At 46.0% G+C, this 18,122-nt stretch overlaps 1 protein-coding gene across 1 annotated transcript in view; it reads right to left on the bottom strand.

Moving 5' to 3' along the window:
- The window catches only part of SLCO5A1 (solute carrier organic anion transporter family member 5A1), a 373,416-nt gene extending 359,589 nt beyond the window's left edge, over positions 1-13,827 (bottom strand). Inside the window, exons 1-2 of the mRNA XM_078687177.1 lie at positions 13,605-13,827; positions 5,747-7,250 (exon numbers count right to left, since the gene is read on the bottom strand). Coding sequence (XP_078543303.1) covers positions 5,747-6,830 — 1,084 coding nt within the window. The 5' untranslated portion in view covers positions 6,831-7,250; positions 13,605-13,827. The remainder of the gene's footprint in view (positions 1-5,746; positions 7,251-13,604) is intronic.
- Positions 13,828-18,122: the final 4,295 nt, after the last annotated feature.

The raw sequence follows: 18,122 nt of genomic DNA, 5'->3' as shown, positions 1-18,122 counted from the left end.
ATCAATATTTTTCTATATATTTTTTAAAAGGTTTACACACAACCATGCTTGTACCTACAAAGCACCACAGAAGTTACGGGAAAATGTAAAAAATAAATATGTAAGAAATAAAAAAATACACTGTAGTACACAATCTATATTTGTAAAATATAATGCACAACAGCGTAAATTGAATTTTTACAAATAATTTTTTTTATAAATAGCACAGTAGGTAGTACTGTGGTGCTGCATAAACATATTCTATTTAAAGCAAATATGTAAAACAAAATAGAAAATACACTGTACTACGCTTTGTTTGTGATATATACAGTAGTCCTGTGTATTTTTAAATGTTTACCTTTTTTTTAAAACTTTTTACATACTGCGGTACATCCTAGCAAAATGTTATCACTTTAATAAACTGCTAATTGTTTGAGAAAACATGTAAAACCTAATACTTACCTATATCTAAGGCCCTATCTAAGGCCCTAACCCAGAACACAGCCAAAGTGTACTTAAAACATTATGGCTGCCTTTTACTTTTGTATATGCAGACATTAGCCAATCACATGTCTTATCATTGCTATGTACCGTGGTACTTTCACAAAGTACCATGAACGTTTGCAAAACTACTGCGGTCTGAGATATCAGTAAGAATAAAGGCCTCATAATTTTAAAAATGCGTCCCTACTTACCTATACTACCAAAAAGGATCATCTGCACACCTTAATCTATAACCCTGACAAATTTAATGGAAATCTGACTGACCATTTGGCTGCTATGCATAAGTAAAAAACCAATGGAAAATGCATTAGTGGGAAAACATGTTTTTGTCCCCCTCTTTTTTCTTTTAACCCCTCTTGACCAATCACTTTAAAACCTTGCATTACCCACCATTTACGTAAAAGCAATAGGTCTGCAAACTTTTGTGGAGATTCTTCAAACAAGCACAAACCAGTATTTCCCAGTGCACCGTAGAATATGGGAAATGCTTCATGATACTCTGTAAAATACCGATTTCAGCACCATAATGGCAGCCTCCAAACCACTCTGCAGAGCTTTAACAGTCTGGGCTACTAGGAATATGCTGCATAAAGGTCCAGATTATGCGGCAAGGTTTTCTTATTTAAGGAGCAAGAAATGCAATGTAGGCTGCACAATTTCTGACAGTATTATTTTCATTTATTTTAGCTAGCAAAAGGTTGTTGTGAAATCTGCAAATGTGTGCAAATTATGCTGCAAATTATGTCAAATGCAGTAAATTCATATAATTATGCGGTAAATGCTGTAGCCACAGGAATCACACAAATTCCCTGACCCTCACCATTGTCCATTGTTTTAGAAATCATTTTTTCATGAATAGTAAACAGATATATTCTAATCGCAATGAATGTCCATAGTTATCTGCAATGTGAAGAAAACAGTTTTCTCAAGATGACTGCCCCAACATAAACATGTAGTATAAAAATTACCAAACGGTTAACCTGTAATATGGTCCTATATTTCCATCTTGTGGCTCTGGTGGCATATATGAACTTCTCAGCCTTTGGCCTTGTGTTTTATTGTGTCACCAGAACCCCACAATGGCAATAGTGGACCCATCCAAAAACAATAATCACTGACCTAGACACACTGAACCTGCATCAGATTGTCCACAAACCAACACACACCGCTGGACATATCCTAGATGTCTTTTTTGCTAATACTGAACTAGTTACCTTTCAAACTATAACTCCACCCACATGGTGAGAGCACCACTTGATTTCTTTCTAACATAAAACAACACCAAGGGACTCACCTAAAACTATCTTACATCCATCCACCTATCTGCCGTGGAACAAACTCAATTTGGAACACTTAGAAACACAACTAACATCAAGTACAAATCTAGAAACAATAAATTATGTTCAAGATTTATATGAGGGGCTACAGGAAGCTTTTGACATCCTGATACCACTCAAAACTATACAACAGAACAAAAGAAAAATAGTGCCTTTGAGAAACATAGAAATAAAAGACATAAAACAGCAAATTAGGAAGCTGCAACGTACCTGACTCAAAACAAAGGCCAATCAAGACAAACTTCACCTACAAAAAATTAACAGATTATACAAGTCGGCTACAAAAAAGGTACTATTAAGACAGAAAAGGTACTATTCAGACAGGATTCAAAACGCTAAATGTGCAAATAAAGAATTCTATAAAATAGTCAATGAATTTTGCAAACCAAATTGCCTAGAAGGAACACATCCTGTTACTCAAGATTTCACAGACAAACTGGCAAATCATTACACGGACAAAGCAGACACGTTGGACTCGTACTTAAAAAAAGAAACAAAGCACCAGCACTAACCCTTGTAAAAAACAACAATCCAAGAATACTCTAACCAAGCCTCTCCGTTCCTTCAAACACTTCTCACATGATGAAATTATGGACCTGGTCAAAGCAAGCAGGCCTGCCGGCAGCCCTTCTGACCCCTGTCCACCACAAACTTTCAAGACAATTCTATTAACAACCTCTGCTGCCACTCCAGTAAGAAGAATCATCAACGATTTATTCACTACCAGAATATTTCCAGAAGAACTCAAAAAATCACACATAAGCCCTTTACTGAAGAAAACAAATTTGAACCCGGTGAACCCTGACAATTACAGACCCATTACAAATGGACCTTACCTGGGCAAACTGATAGAAAGAGCAGTGTTCGCCCAGATGTCACAATTCATTGAAGAGAATGACATACTTTCAGATTTCCAAACAGTATATTCCATCCGGGAAGAGGCACTGAATCTGCCCTCCTTGCCATCTGGGATGACCTGAAGAACACAGTTGACCGCAACGGGGTTGCTGCACTACTCCTCTTGGACCTCTCAGCTGCCTTTGACACGGTTGACCATGACACTCTGAAACAAAGACTCTATGAAGCCGGCATAGAGGGAACTGCTCTAGACTGGATAGTGTCCTACCTTCGAAACAGAACTAATGTCATCCATACCCCACCTTTCTCGTCCAAACCGTACTCCACAAAAGCAGGGGTCCCTCAAGGATCTATCACCTCGCCCATGCTTTTCAACATCTACATGAAGTCATTACCAGTACTGATCAATAAATTTCACCTCACGTGCTATAACTATGCAGAGGACACGCAAATGCTCCTTCAACTGGAATGCCCCAAAGACATTGGAAAATCACCAATTTTCAGCTGTCTCAGAGCCGTGGATCAGTGAATGACTTGGAGCCATCTCACATTGAATGCTTCAAAAACGGAAATACTCACGTTTGGCGATTGGAAACATTACAATCCGCTTGCCGCCCGCATGGCCTAATGAACTGGGATCACGGCCTAAAGTATCAAAGGAAGTAAGAAACCTTGGAATTACCATGAACTCCAAGCTGTCAATGAATGCCCAAGTGGACAAACTCGCAAGATCAAGCTTTGTCACTATAAAAACGCTGTACAATAAATGGAATGGGAAAGCAATACATGGAATGGGACCGCTCTTCATCAGGAATAAAATCATCAAACACATTCAACAGAGGAACCTCCGCTCTAAAGGAGCATCTCGCCTCAAAATCCCAAAATACAAGAAAAAAAACATGGGTGGCACATCCTTCTCTGTTCAAGCAGCCAAATCATGGAACTCTTTACCCCCAACAAAAGTTCCACCGACAACCACCTTAACTTCAGACAACTACTCAAGTATTGGCTCTTCCCCACATAAGCACCATACGCAAACAGAAATTTATAGCATATCCCTCTGTATATAAGCATTTGTTTTCACTATAGATATGTACCTATCTTTGTGTATTGCTTTGTATAAACATGTAGCATAATTATGTTGTTGAGAGAAAACAAAATAATAATAATAATAAATAAATATATAAAAATCATCTTTGGTCTACTTGTACTTACTTCCATTGTGCATATATGTACCTTCCATGTACTTGGTTCTGTGTGTCTGTTACTTTTCTCCTGAAAAAGCATATCCAATGCACTACCCAATTTCTCATCCTGTGCCTCTATCAATATATTTAATCTACATATACTTACCTCCTTTATGTATCTATATACTTTCAATGTACTTATGGATCTATATATTTATCACTTTATTCTAATTTAGCACTTCTAATGCACTACCCTATTTCTCAGTCTATACTTCTCTCAATATATCTTCTAGCCCAACCTTCTGACTCATCTCAAACTTCTTTCTACTACTCTTTCCAATGCACTACCCTATCTCTCATCCTATACATTTATCAATATATCCTCTACATCCACCCTCTCATTTATCCCAAACCCCATACCACTACTATGATCCCCAAAATAACCCTTTCTAGACTCTCTCCTACTCTTCCCCTCCTTGCATCATATGACACCTCTTTTACTATACTGATCCCCTAAAACAAACCTTTCTAAACTCTTCCCTCTGACTCCTCCCCTCCAAAACTCTTTTTTACTCATCCAAAAGCCTCCTCCTACTGCTAAGACCTAAAAAACAAAAATCCTTCACTCTTTTATCACTCCACTATCCTTTTCAATCAAAATTAACAGACTAACATGTTCACTTCTCAAATTCCATATTCAACTATGCTAATTCACCACTACTCCTTTATGGGTTCCAGAGTAGCGTGCTACTCGCCAATAAAGCGTCCCAACACCCCATCAGGGTTACAAGCGCTATATAAATGCAAACCTTTACCCTTTTCTACCCCTCCCCAACCCTTCTCAATCCAAATAACTGACTAACATATCCACCATTAAATTACTTTCATGTTTCACCATACTAATTCAACACTAATACTTATGGGTTCCAGAGTAGCGTGCTACTTGCGCTTCAAAACCCCATCAGGGGTAGCAATAGCTATATAAATACAAACCTCTTTCTCTCTTCTATCCCGCCACCTACCCTTCTCTACCCAAATAACTGAATAACATATCCACTACTCAAATTACTTCATATTTTACTATACTAGTTTTCAACACTAATCCTTTATGGGTTCCGGAGGGGTTTGCTACTTGCCAGAAAAGCGCTTCAGCACCCATCAGGGGGAACAAGTGCTATATGAATGCAAACCCTTATTCTCCTTTTATCCCTCCGCTATCCTTGTCACTCCAAATAACTGACTAATATCCACCACTGAAATTACTTTCATATTTCACCATATTAATTCACCACTAATCCTTTATGGGCTTCCGGAGTAGCGTGCTTCAACACCCCATCAGGGGTAACAAGCGCTATATAGATACAAATCTTTTTTCCTCTTCTATCCTTCTGCTATCATTCCAGATCCAAATAACTGACTAACCTATCCACCACTTAAAATGTACTTGCATATTTCACTATATTAATTCAACACTAATCCTCTAAGGGTTCCGGAACGCTTTGACGCCTCATCAGGGGTAGTAAGCGCTATATAAATGCAATTACAATACAATACAATATCACACTGTAGATAGATAGATAGATAGATAGATAGATAGATAGATAGATAGATAGATAGATAGATAGATAGATAGATAGATAGATAGATAGATAGATAGATAGATGGATAGATAGATAGATAGATAGATAGATAGATGGATAGATTTATAGATAGAGAGATATTACACACAACAAAAGCAACAGGAGTGTTTTCTGAAGCATTGCCAATTCTAAATGTTCTGCCATCCTATTCCTTACTTACATTATGCCCTTTCACGTCTGAAGCATAAACTATGTTATACAAGGAAGGCCATTAGGTCAAAAAGTAAGAACAAAGCCTTACCCAGATAGAGGGATGCATTTTCTTTCTTGACGTTGTCGTCCAGGTAGGTTGGTCCCAGAGTGTAGATGGGCGTGGATCCCATGCCAATAAGGATTTGTGCACAAATGAATAAAGCTACGTACAGGGAGTGGTCGTTCCCACCTGCGTCCTTGAAGCACGCCGACGACTCCAGAGGGTCTTTGGCTGAGTTATTCCCATTGAAACACAAACCTTCGTTGGAGAGGGAGGAGTTCACCTCCTGTATCTGATAGGGAGGGGAGATGAAGTGAGGTAAGGAGAAAAGTGCAGCCCCAATAGCAATCAGCACGCCACCCAGGGCCAACCATCGCGGCCTCTGCCCGCGACCCCCAAAGTAACTGATGAAGACCACCACCAGGAGGCTGCCGATGTCAAAGCAGCTGACCAGCAGGCCCGACTCCGAGCTCTTCAGGCTGTAGCGCCTCTCGATGGTGGTGATAACACTGCTCAGATACCCGGACACCATCAGGGACTGGATGAAAGTCAGAAAGCACATGCAGACCAAGAAGCAGCGGGAGTCAGTCAAGGTCACGCGCAGACACGCGGTGGCCGAGGTGGGGCTCAGTGTAGAGCAAGGGGACACCCCCGTGTTTCTGCGCGCAAACTTGTGAGACCCCGTCCTTTCAGCGTTCCCAGCTCCTGAAAAGTTAGAGGTCGCACATGAAAACACTGTCCTAGAAGAAGCAGCAAGATTCGGGGCTAAATTGTCTGAAGCAAGGCCACAGCTGAAACTAGAGCCCTGCAAACTGGGCAGCAAGGCCACCTCGGCCACCACGGGGGTGGACTGCGTGGTGTCCACCAGCGCCGGCCCTGGTCCCTGAGCATGGGGCACGCAGAGCCCGTTCATGACTGGCAGGCTCTTTGTCCGGGAGTGGTGGCCCCTGGCTCCGGTGCGCGCCGGGGCCCCCCCAGCCCGCTCCTGCGAGGCCATGAAGGCGGAGCGCTCGCAGTCCTCCGAAGCCATGGATGCGAGCGCGGGGGGCTGCGCGCAGCAGCCGCGGAGCCGGTGCCTGCTGCTATCACCAAAATGCAAACATAACTGAAACTGCTCTCTGCAAGTCAGCATTCCCTATCGGGAAACTTAATCCCGTTTAGGAAGGTAATGGGACTGCGGGCTGTGTGGAAGCTGCTGCAGCGCAGCCTTTGTTCCGGCGTCCTCCTTTGTCCTCTGCACACTGCCGGGCTGAAAGGCATGGGAGCTGTGACTGAAAAGCACAGAGTGCTGAAAAATGAGCTGTGGTGCGCTCCCTACGGCCCCGCTCCGCCAGCAGCCGTCCTCACCATGGCTGGGTGGCAGAGTGCCCTCGGGAGGGGTGAGGTCCCGCGTGTCTCCGGTGCCACATCCTTCAAGCCCGATACGCCGCTCCAGAAAGGCCTCCCGCGAAGGTCAGTGCGCTGCCAGCCCCGGTGGTATCCAGCTGGCACATTGTGCTTCGGAGTCTGCAGCAGCAGGAGAGCTGGCACGGTCGGGACTCCGCCTGCCACCCTGCAATCAAAGGCACAGAGTGAAATCAGAGCCAATAAGCCATGTGTCAGAGCAACCTGGACAATGCGCGAGCTGTCACCGCCTCATTCATTCACCCTGGAGTCCCGTCAGGATTTCATGCATGACACCATAGACAACACAGGTGATGGTGTATGTGTAGGGTTCAGCGCGCCCAACGATTAACTGTGTTCCACTGCAACAATTCATACAATACCACTTGTACATAACTATGGCAAATGTGCAACCTGGTCAAGGTTTGGAGGAAATGTGTTTTACGTCCTATTCATATTTAAACAAAAACAATAACTTCGTTCTCACCTGCAGCACTGTATATTCTCGTGTCGGTTCGCTTGAGAGTGAGAGTGGGGACGTAGCTATCAATGGTGCGACAGGTGCAGTCGTACCGTGGCTAAGGGTGTTAGGAGCCCACTGTACCCCAGGGATATTCTGCTTCTGTAGTGCTTAACTTGTAAAATAATAAGTGCCAGGGCCCTCGCCAGGACCACTGCAGCTAGCACCACCCACCACCCACTGCCCCTGCCAGCACTGCCAATGACAATACCTAACCAACTACTAACCATCACACTCATTTCAGACTATTTAAGGCTCCAGCGCTATAAGAATGGCTTGGGTGGTAGGTATCAGTAGTTTTAATGTATATTAAATCAATAAACAGTGGTTGTTCTGCTAATATCTAAATTCCATAAACAGTGCCTCGATACGGCAGTCTGTCATAAGTGTTGGTGTTAACAATTAAGTGCAGGTGTTGAGTACCGGAAACCACCGGCTCAAATTAAGCACGGGGCTAGGGCACTGTGAGAGCATAGTGTGCCCTACTGAGCTGGCCCCAGTCTGTAAATAGTCCAGAGGTGCGTCCCAGGGAGAACTAGACTTTACATATCCCATCGAAAAGATAATACCCACCTAACTGTGTCATGCAGAAATCGTAACAATTAATTAAACACTTCGAGAAATACAACTCCAAAAATAACAATGGTGTCTCCTTCAAGCAGAATAACATATCTGTGTAATATATGCAAAAAATGTATACAAAAATATCTATACAAAAATAATAACTTGCAATAGGCTGGTGAATGGGGATTAGCGTGCTGCAGCACTGTATATAATGGTGCACATTCAGCAATATGTATGCCATGATTAAGTGCTGCAGTTCAAAGCAACCTCATGTCTACTGTTTAAAGAACATTTTGTTCCTGTATGTCCACTTAGGGGCCGATTCCGATTCGGGAAAAACACTCTGAATAGCCGTATGGAGCGTTTTTGCCGTCCGAATCGTACCTTGCAACGTCCCCGTACGTACGATGAAGTACGATTCTTACCAGGAGCAGGCCTCCGTACGAATCGTACAAAGACCGTATGACTCTAATCTCCGCACGATTCTCCCTCGGAACCCGCTGTACGTGACATCTGTACGGTTCGAAGCAGGTTTTCCCGACCCAGCAAGTACAATTCGTGTCGGGTACGTACCGTACAACGCTTTTTTTACGGGAGCCCAAAAAGTCAGGAGAAGCAGAGTCCGCTTCGGAACAGGTACGGAACACCCCCCGCCGGGTACGGTGCGTACCCCTGCGATCATGGGGTGTACGCACCGTACCCCATGATCGCAGGGTGTACAGTTCGTACACCCTGCGATCATGGGGTACGGTGCATACACCCCATGATCACAGGGGTACGCACCGCACACCTGCGATCATGGGGTGTACGCACCGTACCCGGCGGGGGGGCGTTCTGTACCTGTGATTGTGTGGCTGCCCGTACGAATCGCCCTTACCTGACGTGGACCGTACGAATCGTGTCCTCATACCCCGGTCCGGATCGTACTCGTCGGGTCGTACAGCATGTTTATGAATCGTACGGTTCACTGTGAGGGTCCGTGTCGTACGGTTTCACTCTTGCAATTCATACGGTTTGCGACGATTCGGACGGATTGACGAGATGCGGATAGAACTACGCGATTCGGATGGACGTGTACGATTCGTACGGAGAGGGCTCCGGATACGATTCAGACGGACGCTTTTTTTCCCGAATCGGAATCGAACCCTTAGTGTATCACAATATGTGTATCAATACGTGTCGGCATGCTGCGTACTTGTATGGGGCCTGCATCATGGGAGGCAGGTGCGCTATTTGAAAAAAAGGATCTCTGAAAGACCTGTAGGCATGAGTTGGTGCTCAGTGACACCAATCATAGGGCACTGTATTGTTCTAGAGTTATGCCAGATTTGGGCATGGGTATACCAGTATGGGTTTGGGGTGAGACACGGTTAGTCTATCCATGAGCCCGCTGAACAAGGACAGCAACATCCAGAGTCTATCAAAGCAAGAACTGGTCAAGGGTCCAAGAGCCGGGACACATGCATTCCTCGGAGGGGTGCTCACTGTACCTTGTCCCACAGTCCTAAGAGGCACTGGTTAAAGTGCTCTTGATCAATCCGTGCAGAGCCAGCATTGTGCTCTGAGAGGGGTGGTGAGGCTTCCAGGGCAGCAAGAGAAGCAAAGATGTCTTTATCCACCCGATTCGGCAAGAATTCAAGACCAACAACTTCCCAAAGCACCTCAACAGAATCCAGAGGATGGTACCAGGGCATGTGATGGCCTGTGTGAAGTCGTGTTTAGGTTGCTCGTGCGTGACACTGCAGAAGCAGATGTTGTACTGGTGACCAGAGCACTGTGAATGTGATGGTGCTGTACACGCTGTCTCCCTTTGATACCGCTCAGTCTGCCAGTGGGTAACACAGAATGCATGTATGCACTAGTGTTTACTGCTGCACAGCATGTAGAGGTGTGCTACTATTATCAATTAGGCTAGTGGTATTAGACTAGGTTCTGACGCCACAAGGGAAAGTTCACCTTTCTAGGATTTTTTGATAGGTCTTTTATAATAGGTTACGGTGCTATAAGGAGAAGAGAACCACTTTCCTCTTCTAGTTCGGCAGAGCCTTAGAATGGATAAATACTCCTTAGCACTCGTTTTCAGTTAAAGTTTCCACAGTGTACAAGTGATTCCACCATACATCATTCATTCAATCACAAGAAATTGCATTTCCTCTTAGTCAGGGTTGTGGTTGATGTTGTTTATTTCTGGAGACGTCACAGCCGACACGTGTTTGAGCAGCCATTGAACGCATTGAACGCCCGACTGCTAACATTAGGGGGGGCGGAAACTAAGAAAATATGGGGGAAAGAAGCGAAAATTAAAAGATCGCTTTCTAATGCCCACACACTAACTAAGGATAAAGGGTCACAACCAACAAGCTAAGCATGGAAAATATGCAGACAATTAAATCTGCTAAAACTTAAAGAAATAACTGTTTATTTAAAATAATAACATCGGAAGCCATGCTGAGAAATGGGTGAAAACTATATATGGATAAATGAAACATATGTAAAAAAATGGAATAGTAACAATAATACTAATTAATTCCCAGCTGTCTGAACAAATAACCGAAAGTCTGGTTACAAGAATAAAAGAACGTATAATCCACGTATTGAGTCCCCGAACAGAACCCCTTTGAGGGTTGGAAATATCACCTCAGATAACGTGAGTACACAAAAAATAAACCATGTGCAAATAATTATAATGTTACAACAAATGCAACCTAGATAAATCAATAACCTGTACTAAAGCTTTCGTCCGCATCTCTCCTGCAGAAAGAAAAACATCTCGGAGAATAGGTATTCAATGCATGACACACAGCTATGCATGTTATCACAGACACAAACCTCAGATTTTAGTCACTTTGCATGGCCAAAACCAGATGCACATAAATAAGACTAATCACGGTTTCTCCATAATCTCTAAATGGGTCCATAGACCACTTAAGATGCTAAAACCATCTCATGTACACCAAATGGCAAAAAGATAACTAACCATGACTATCCAACTGGCAATTGTTAAATGTAAATGTATCCAACTATAAGATGTATATTTGTAAACACCACCTGGTCACACTAACAATACCAACAAAAAGTAATGTATAAATTATAATGTCTACAAACAGTATGTCACAATATAAATTTCTTTATCTGACAGCCTAGAGAAAGTCGTGGGTTACAATCCCTTAACGACGAAACACGTGTCGGCTGTGACGTCTCCAGAGGTGTGCTACTATTCAACCCCTCAGTGGTTTGAGGCCCTTCATAAGATACTCTTCACTCTGTGCCCTTCTATCCATTCTCTTTGTCACAATGCGTGTGTTATTGCTCATTCTGCCTTTTTGTGATGTAATTTGCCTTGCATGTAGGTGGTTGTGTTCACTCTACCTGTGTGTTATAATGCATGTTATTGTTTGTGCTTGTGTGCTATTGTCCGCCATTTCTATGCTTAAGACACCCTTTCTATGACACACTCCAACTGTCATTATGTGGTTACTGTATTGCTGTCTTTCTCTGGTATTTGCGTGTTTACTTTTGTTGATGTTCATGTGTATTGCTGTCCCTCTCTGGTATTTGTGTGTTTACGGCTGTTCCACTGCATGTGCATTGCTGTCCCTCTCTTGTCTTATGTGGTTACTGTTGTTGTTGTTGTTTATGTGTATTGCTGGCCCTTTATCGTGTGTATTGAGGTCCCTCTCTGGTATTTTTGGTTTTACTGCTGTTCTAGTGCATGTGCATTGGTGTCCCTCTCGTCTTTTTGTGGTTACTGTTGTTGATGTTCATGTGTATTGCTGTCCCTTTTTCATGAGTATTGCTGTCTCTCTCTGGAATTTGTGTGTTTACTGTTGTTCCATTGCACGTGCATTGCTGTCCCTTTCTTGTCTTCATGTGGCTACTGTTGTTGATGTTCATGTGTATTGCTGTCCCTTTTTCATGTGTATTGCTGTCCCTCTCTGGTGTTTGTGTATTTTCTGTTGTTCGGCTGCATGTGCATTGCTGTCCCTCTCTTGTCATATGTGGTTACTGTTGTTGATGTTCATGTGTATTGCTGTCCCTTTATCATGTGTATTGCTGTCCCTCTCTGGTATTTGTGTATTTATTGCTGTTTAACTGCATGTGCACTGCTTTCCCTCTCGTCCTTATGCGGTTGCTGTTGTTGCGGTTCATGTGTATTGATGTCCCTCTCTGGTATTTGTGTATTTACTGCTGTTCAACTGCATGTGCATTGCTGTCCCTCTCTTCCTTATGTGGTTGCTGTTGTTGCGGTTCATGTGTATTGATGTCCCTCTCTGGTATTTGTGTATTTACTGCTGTTCAACTGCATGTGCATTGCTGTCCCTCTCTTCCTTATGTGGTTGCTGTTGTTGCTGTGTATGTGCATTGATGTCCCTCTCTGGTATTTGTGTATTTACTGCTGTTCCACTGCATGTGCATTGCTGTCCCTCTCTTGTCTTTATGCGGTTGCTGTTGTTGCTGTCCCTGTGCATCAGTGTTCCCTCTCTGGTGTGGTGTACTCACTGCTATTCCTGTGTGTTGCCGGGGGAGGGGATGAGCGCGAAGAGAAAGTCTTATCAGCCAAGGAACGGCTACAACAAGCGCCGGGCCCGAGTCCGAGCGGCAGCAAAGGTCAGGAGGCAGCGCCGCATTAGCAGCAGCGAAGGACTAAAAATAACCGGCTGAGAATGAGCTCGCTCGGCCCGCGGGACACAGACGGAGCACGGCCGCCGTGGCTACCTAGTTTGTGCCCCTCACAGAAGTGGTGAGGGCAAGAAGCCCTCTGTGCCCGGTCACACTCACACGATGGCATTATCATGCAGTGAGCAGCACTGATTGACACCTGTCAAGCAATTGACTGTCGCTGCCCTCTCTGCGCCCCCCCCCCCCCCCAACTACACCGAATAACGGGACGACACCTGTGCCAACAGTCTCTGAAAACACGTGCCAATGACGAGTGACTAGCGCCTGGGATACTGGGCAGCAGAGACCTGTACTAGGCGCTTGCACCTGAGCCCCAACCCCCCTCCCCTTCCCCTGTAGTGAGAAAAATCTTCCACTGAATGGCCTGTGCTTGGCACCCCCCTTCAAAAATCACCCTGAACGGAGTCCCCTCTGCAGGGCGCGCTGCTCTGAGCACCCAAAAGTACTTAGCGCCAGAGTCCGTCTCCGGCGCTCAACTCCCGGGGATGGGAGCGCTGTACAGACCCCGTCCACGGAGCACCCTCTGGCGCTGTGGGGTTAGATATGGATACACCGGTCAGGGCACCGGAGGCGGCATTCACTGCATTGCATTAGAGTGGACCCCATGCCCACTGATCACCGCCCACAGGTACTGTGTGTCTTGGCCGGAGAAGCCTGGCAGCGCCTCCAGCCCCCTGCGGATGGGCAGTGGTTATGGCACCCATGCGGTTCTATCATGTCTTCCCAAACAGCACCCACGAACCCTCCACCGGTACTCACGCGGGCGTGGCTCTGGAGACGGGCGGGTGTCATGGGCGCGGAGGGCGGATCATGGCAGTGGTGCCAGCCTTGCGGTGCGGCTGGGACTCGGGAGCAGGAGATGCCGCGGAATCTTTGCAGTTCGCCTCCTCCAGCTACCCTGGGTTGCCTCCTGCTGTGCCAGCTGGCAGGGCACGCCGGCGTCCGTGCAGGGGATGGCACACCGGCCCTCCTCCTCTGGAGACACAATGAAGAGCAGCGGGCTCGGCACTGGCACAGCCGCACCGCCCTCCACCAATCACGGAGCGCACAGTCTGCCCACCAACCAGGCGCAGCCAATCAGAGGGCCCCCCTCCTCCTCGCCCCCTGGGGTAGCTGGGCTTTGCACCTGCTGCCCTGGTGCTTTCCCCTCAGCTATTTCATCCATCTGAAGATAACATGTAATAGTTCTCGCTTCTGTTGTTCCCACGAGTGCTGTCTGCTTGTCTGTCCGACAGCACAACCCTTTCTCCTTTCTCGACAGACAGCGGTCTGCCGCGCACTGAGAAACTTATGCACATAGTCTGCCAGAAACCAGTCCTTGCAGAGTATTATACCTCAGAGCCCAAACTGACGGGGACTCGTGGTTTCATTTTCCTTTGAAATTCTACCCAAAAGCTGACCCGTTGTTCGCTGTGATCCTGGCAGCATTGATCGAGTGCAAGCAATGTCCAATGAAAGTCCAGAGTGGACCAGTGTTCCGCAAGGATCGTGCTCTAACTCTGAACATATACACGGGCGAGTATGTACGCCCCCCCCCTTCTTCATGTCAGAGTACGGAGAGGAGATGTACTTTTATCACCGCTCTTCCTCAAGCTCGTCACGCGCCAGAGCTAATCCACCGGCAGCCCAGAGCAGCCCAGAGCAGCCCCACGTCGAGATGCTGAACAATGACCAACTGTCGGGTCCATCTGGACAGCGAAGTCATTGCCAACGTGTTTGGGCCAAACATTTCCAAAGAACACAAGACAGGGATAGTCGTCCAGTCACATTCTCTGTACAAGATAAAGTACCCCTGAAGTACTTTATTTATGTGGACATTTCAAGTCACTAAGTTCCCCTTTAATGTCGCGGAACGCCAAGGTGACTTGCAATATGATTTTACCTCTTGTCAGGGTGAATAGAATATGAATTTGCAAACTCATGTGATCACAAGTTAAAAACTGTATGTGATATTTATCACTTGCTCAAGCCTGGATGTCTGTGGTCCATGTGCACTATGCCATTTACCAGATGGGGTATAGAGCATATGTAAAAAAAAACACATATTTGCTAAATAACACCCAATTACAAGTATGAGAGGTAATTGAAAGCCAGTAGAAATTACCACCTTGAAATACTTCTAGTCAAAGACATTCCCGAAAGTCAGGGCTTTAAGTGGTACAAAAAAAACGGGGGGTGCTCTAAAAGGGGCGGGGCAAACCTCAAAGGGGTGTGGCCTATCTACATAGGCGTGTGGTCTAAATAAATATAACTAGTGCAGCAGTACCCCCTGCTCTGACAAACCGTCAGCTCTAGGACTCCTCAGTGTCATCAGATTTGGAATTACCCGCTCAGGCTCGCTATCTCCCCTCCTTATTACAGCAAGGCTATGTATGGATAACATTTACAAGGGGGTGGTGATGGACAGAGTATTCTGAATTAAGCAGAACACTTCTACCCAGTCCACAGATCAGGGCTTGATCCATCACCGTTTTTTAGCTCACTGCACCATCCCAGTTCAGAACCTGGCTATATGCAAATTAGTCTGTCCCTGGCCCAGTGCATCATGGGAACAGGGCAGACCAAACTACCAAGCCAATTCTTTACCAGAAAGGAAACAAGCTTCCGGGGACCGGTTTCTGGCATTACAGCCGTCTTCGGCCTGGCTTGCTTGAATCCTGATGGTGCAGTGAGCAAGGGACTCGCATCCGAGTATACCCTTCCACGCTTATGGTGGCCAAAAATATTTACAAGGGGGTGGTGATGGACAGAGTATTCTGAATTAAGCAGAACACTCCTACCCAGTCCACAGATCAGGGCTTGATCCATCACCGTTTTTTAGCTCACTGCACCATCCCAGTTCAGAACCTGGCTATATGCAAATTAGTCTGTCCCTGGCCCAGTGCATCATGGGAACAGGGCAGACCAAACTACCAAGCCAATTCTTTACCAGAAAGGAAACAAGCTTCCGGGGACCGGTTTCTGGCATTACAGCCGTCTTCGGCCCGGCTTGCTTGAATCCTGATGGTGCAGTGAGCAAGGGACTCGCATCCGAGTATACCCTTCCACGCTTATGGTGGCCAAAAATATTTACAAGGGGGTGGTGATGGACAGAGTATTCTGAATTAAGCAGAACACTCCTACCCAGTCCACAGATCAGGGCTTGATCCATCACCGTTTTTTAGCTCACTGCACCATCCCAGTTCAGAACCTGGCTATATGCAAATTAGTCTGTCCCTGGCCCAGTGCATCACGGGAACAGGGCAGACCAAACTACCAAGCCAATTCTTTACCAGAAAGGAAACAAGCTTCCGGGGACCGGTTTCTGGCATTACAGCCGTCTTCGGCCTGGCTTGCTTGAATCCTGATGGTGCAGTGAGCAAGGGACTCGCATCCGAGTATACCCTTCCACGCTTATGGTGGCCAAAAATATTTACAAGGGGGTGGTGATGGACAGAGTATTCTGAATTAAGCAGAACACTCCTACCCAGTCCACAGATCAGGGCTTGATCCATCACCGTTTTTTAGCTCACTGCACCATCCCAGTTCAGAACCTGGCTATATGCAAATTAGTCTGTCCCTGGCCCAGTGCATCATGGGAACAGGGCAGACAAAACTACCAAGCCAATTCTTTACCAGAAAGGAAACAAGCTTCCGGGGACCGGTTTCTGGCATTACAGCCGTCTTCGGCCCGGCTTGCTTGAATCCTGATGGTCCCCGGTAGCTTGTCTCCTTTCTGGTGAAGAATTGGCTTGGTAGTTTGGTCTGCCCTGTTCCCATGATGCACTGGGCCAGGGACAGACTAATTTGCATATAGCCAGGTTCTGAGCTGGGATGGGGCAGTGAGATAAATAACGGTGATGGATCAAGCCCTGATCTTTGGACTGGGTAAGAGTGGTCTGCTTAATTCAGACACTCTGTTCATCACCACCCCCTTTCCTGAATCGTTTTTGGCCACTATAGGTGTGGCAGGGAATACTCAGACATGAGTCCCTTTCTCACTGCTCCATCAGGATTCAAGCAAGCCGGGCCGAAGAGGCTGAAATGCCAGAAACCGGTCCCCGGTAGCTTGTCTCCTTTCTGGTGAAGAATTGGCTTGGTAGTTTGGTCTGCCCTGTTCCCATGATGCACTGGGCCAGGGACAGACTAATTTGCATATAGCCAGGTTCTGAGCTGGGATGGGGCAGTGAGATAAATAACGGTGATGGATCAAGCCCTGATCTTTGGACTGGGTAAGAGTGGTCTGCTTAATTCAGACACTCTGTTCATCACCACCCCCTTTTCTGAATCGTTTTTGGCCACTATAGGTGTGGCAGGGTATACTCAGACATGAGTCCCTTTCTCACTGCTCCATCAGGATTCAAGCAAGCCGGGCCGAAGAGGCTGAAATGCCAGAAACCGGTCCCCGGTAGCTTGTCTCCTTTCTGGTGAAGAATTGGCTTGGTAGTTTGGTCTGCCCTGTTCCCATGATGCACTGGGCCAGGGACAGACTAATTTGCATATAGCCAGGTTCTGAGCTGGGATGGGGCAGTGAGATAAATAACGGTGATGGATCAAGCCCTGATCTTTGGACTGGGTAAGAGTGGTCTGCTTAATTCAGACACTCTGTTCATCACCACCCCCTTTTCTGAATCGTATGTATGGATAACGCCATACACCCTCCCCAGTACCCCAAGACCGGTGTTGTCATCCTGTGAAATGCCCAGACAGACACCTCCTGTATAGGGTGGCTTCACGTGAGGCTGAGTGTACTAGAAGCACTGCTCCCAGAAGGCAATGCGGCTTCACAGGGGTGAATTTTAACAAAGCCACCACCCCTGTCAAAACATGCCACAGAGTCCTTGTACAACGTGGCTCACCTGGCATGACATCATGCCTTGATCTCCACTACTCAGTAGTGAGCAAAATGAGCATGCGCACATCGATGTGCATGCTCTCACTGCAGTCCAAGAAAAAAAAAAAGATAACTGACTACTTCTGAGAGGCCCGAAAATAGAGCCTGATTTGAGGCACCCTAAAAATAACTGCCAGTGCTTAGACAGACCCGGCCCAATTAAAGCCCTTAGTAGTGCAATCTACTACCATGTTACTCCCAACTCCTTATGTAATTTACTTCACTCTATTTTAAAGCACTCCGACACCTGTGGGTAAAGTACGCGCTTTATAAAAACACATAAATAGGAGGCATCAACCTTGCAGTCGCGAATAGATTCGACTTGTTCGTGAGATCGGGGGTAGTTCGGAGCGCAGCCATTCATAGCCCTGCCGAGTGCATGCATATCAGTTAAATGAGAATAT

This window comes from Lissotriton helveticus, chromosome 4_1, assembly GCF_964261635.1.
Source record: "Lissotriton helveticus chromosome 4_1, aLisHel1.1, whole genome shotgun sequence".
NCBI lineage: Eukaryota > Metazoa > Chordata > Amphibia > Caudata > Salamandridae > Lissotriton > Lissotriton helveticus.
This window is presented reverse-complemented; position numbering and strand designations above follow the sequence as displayed.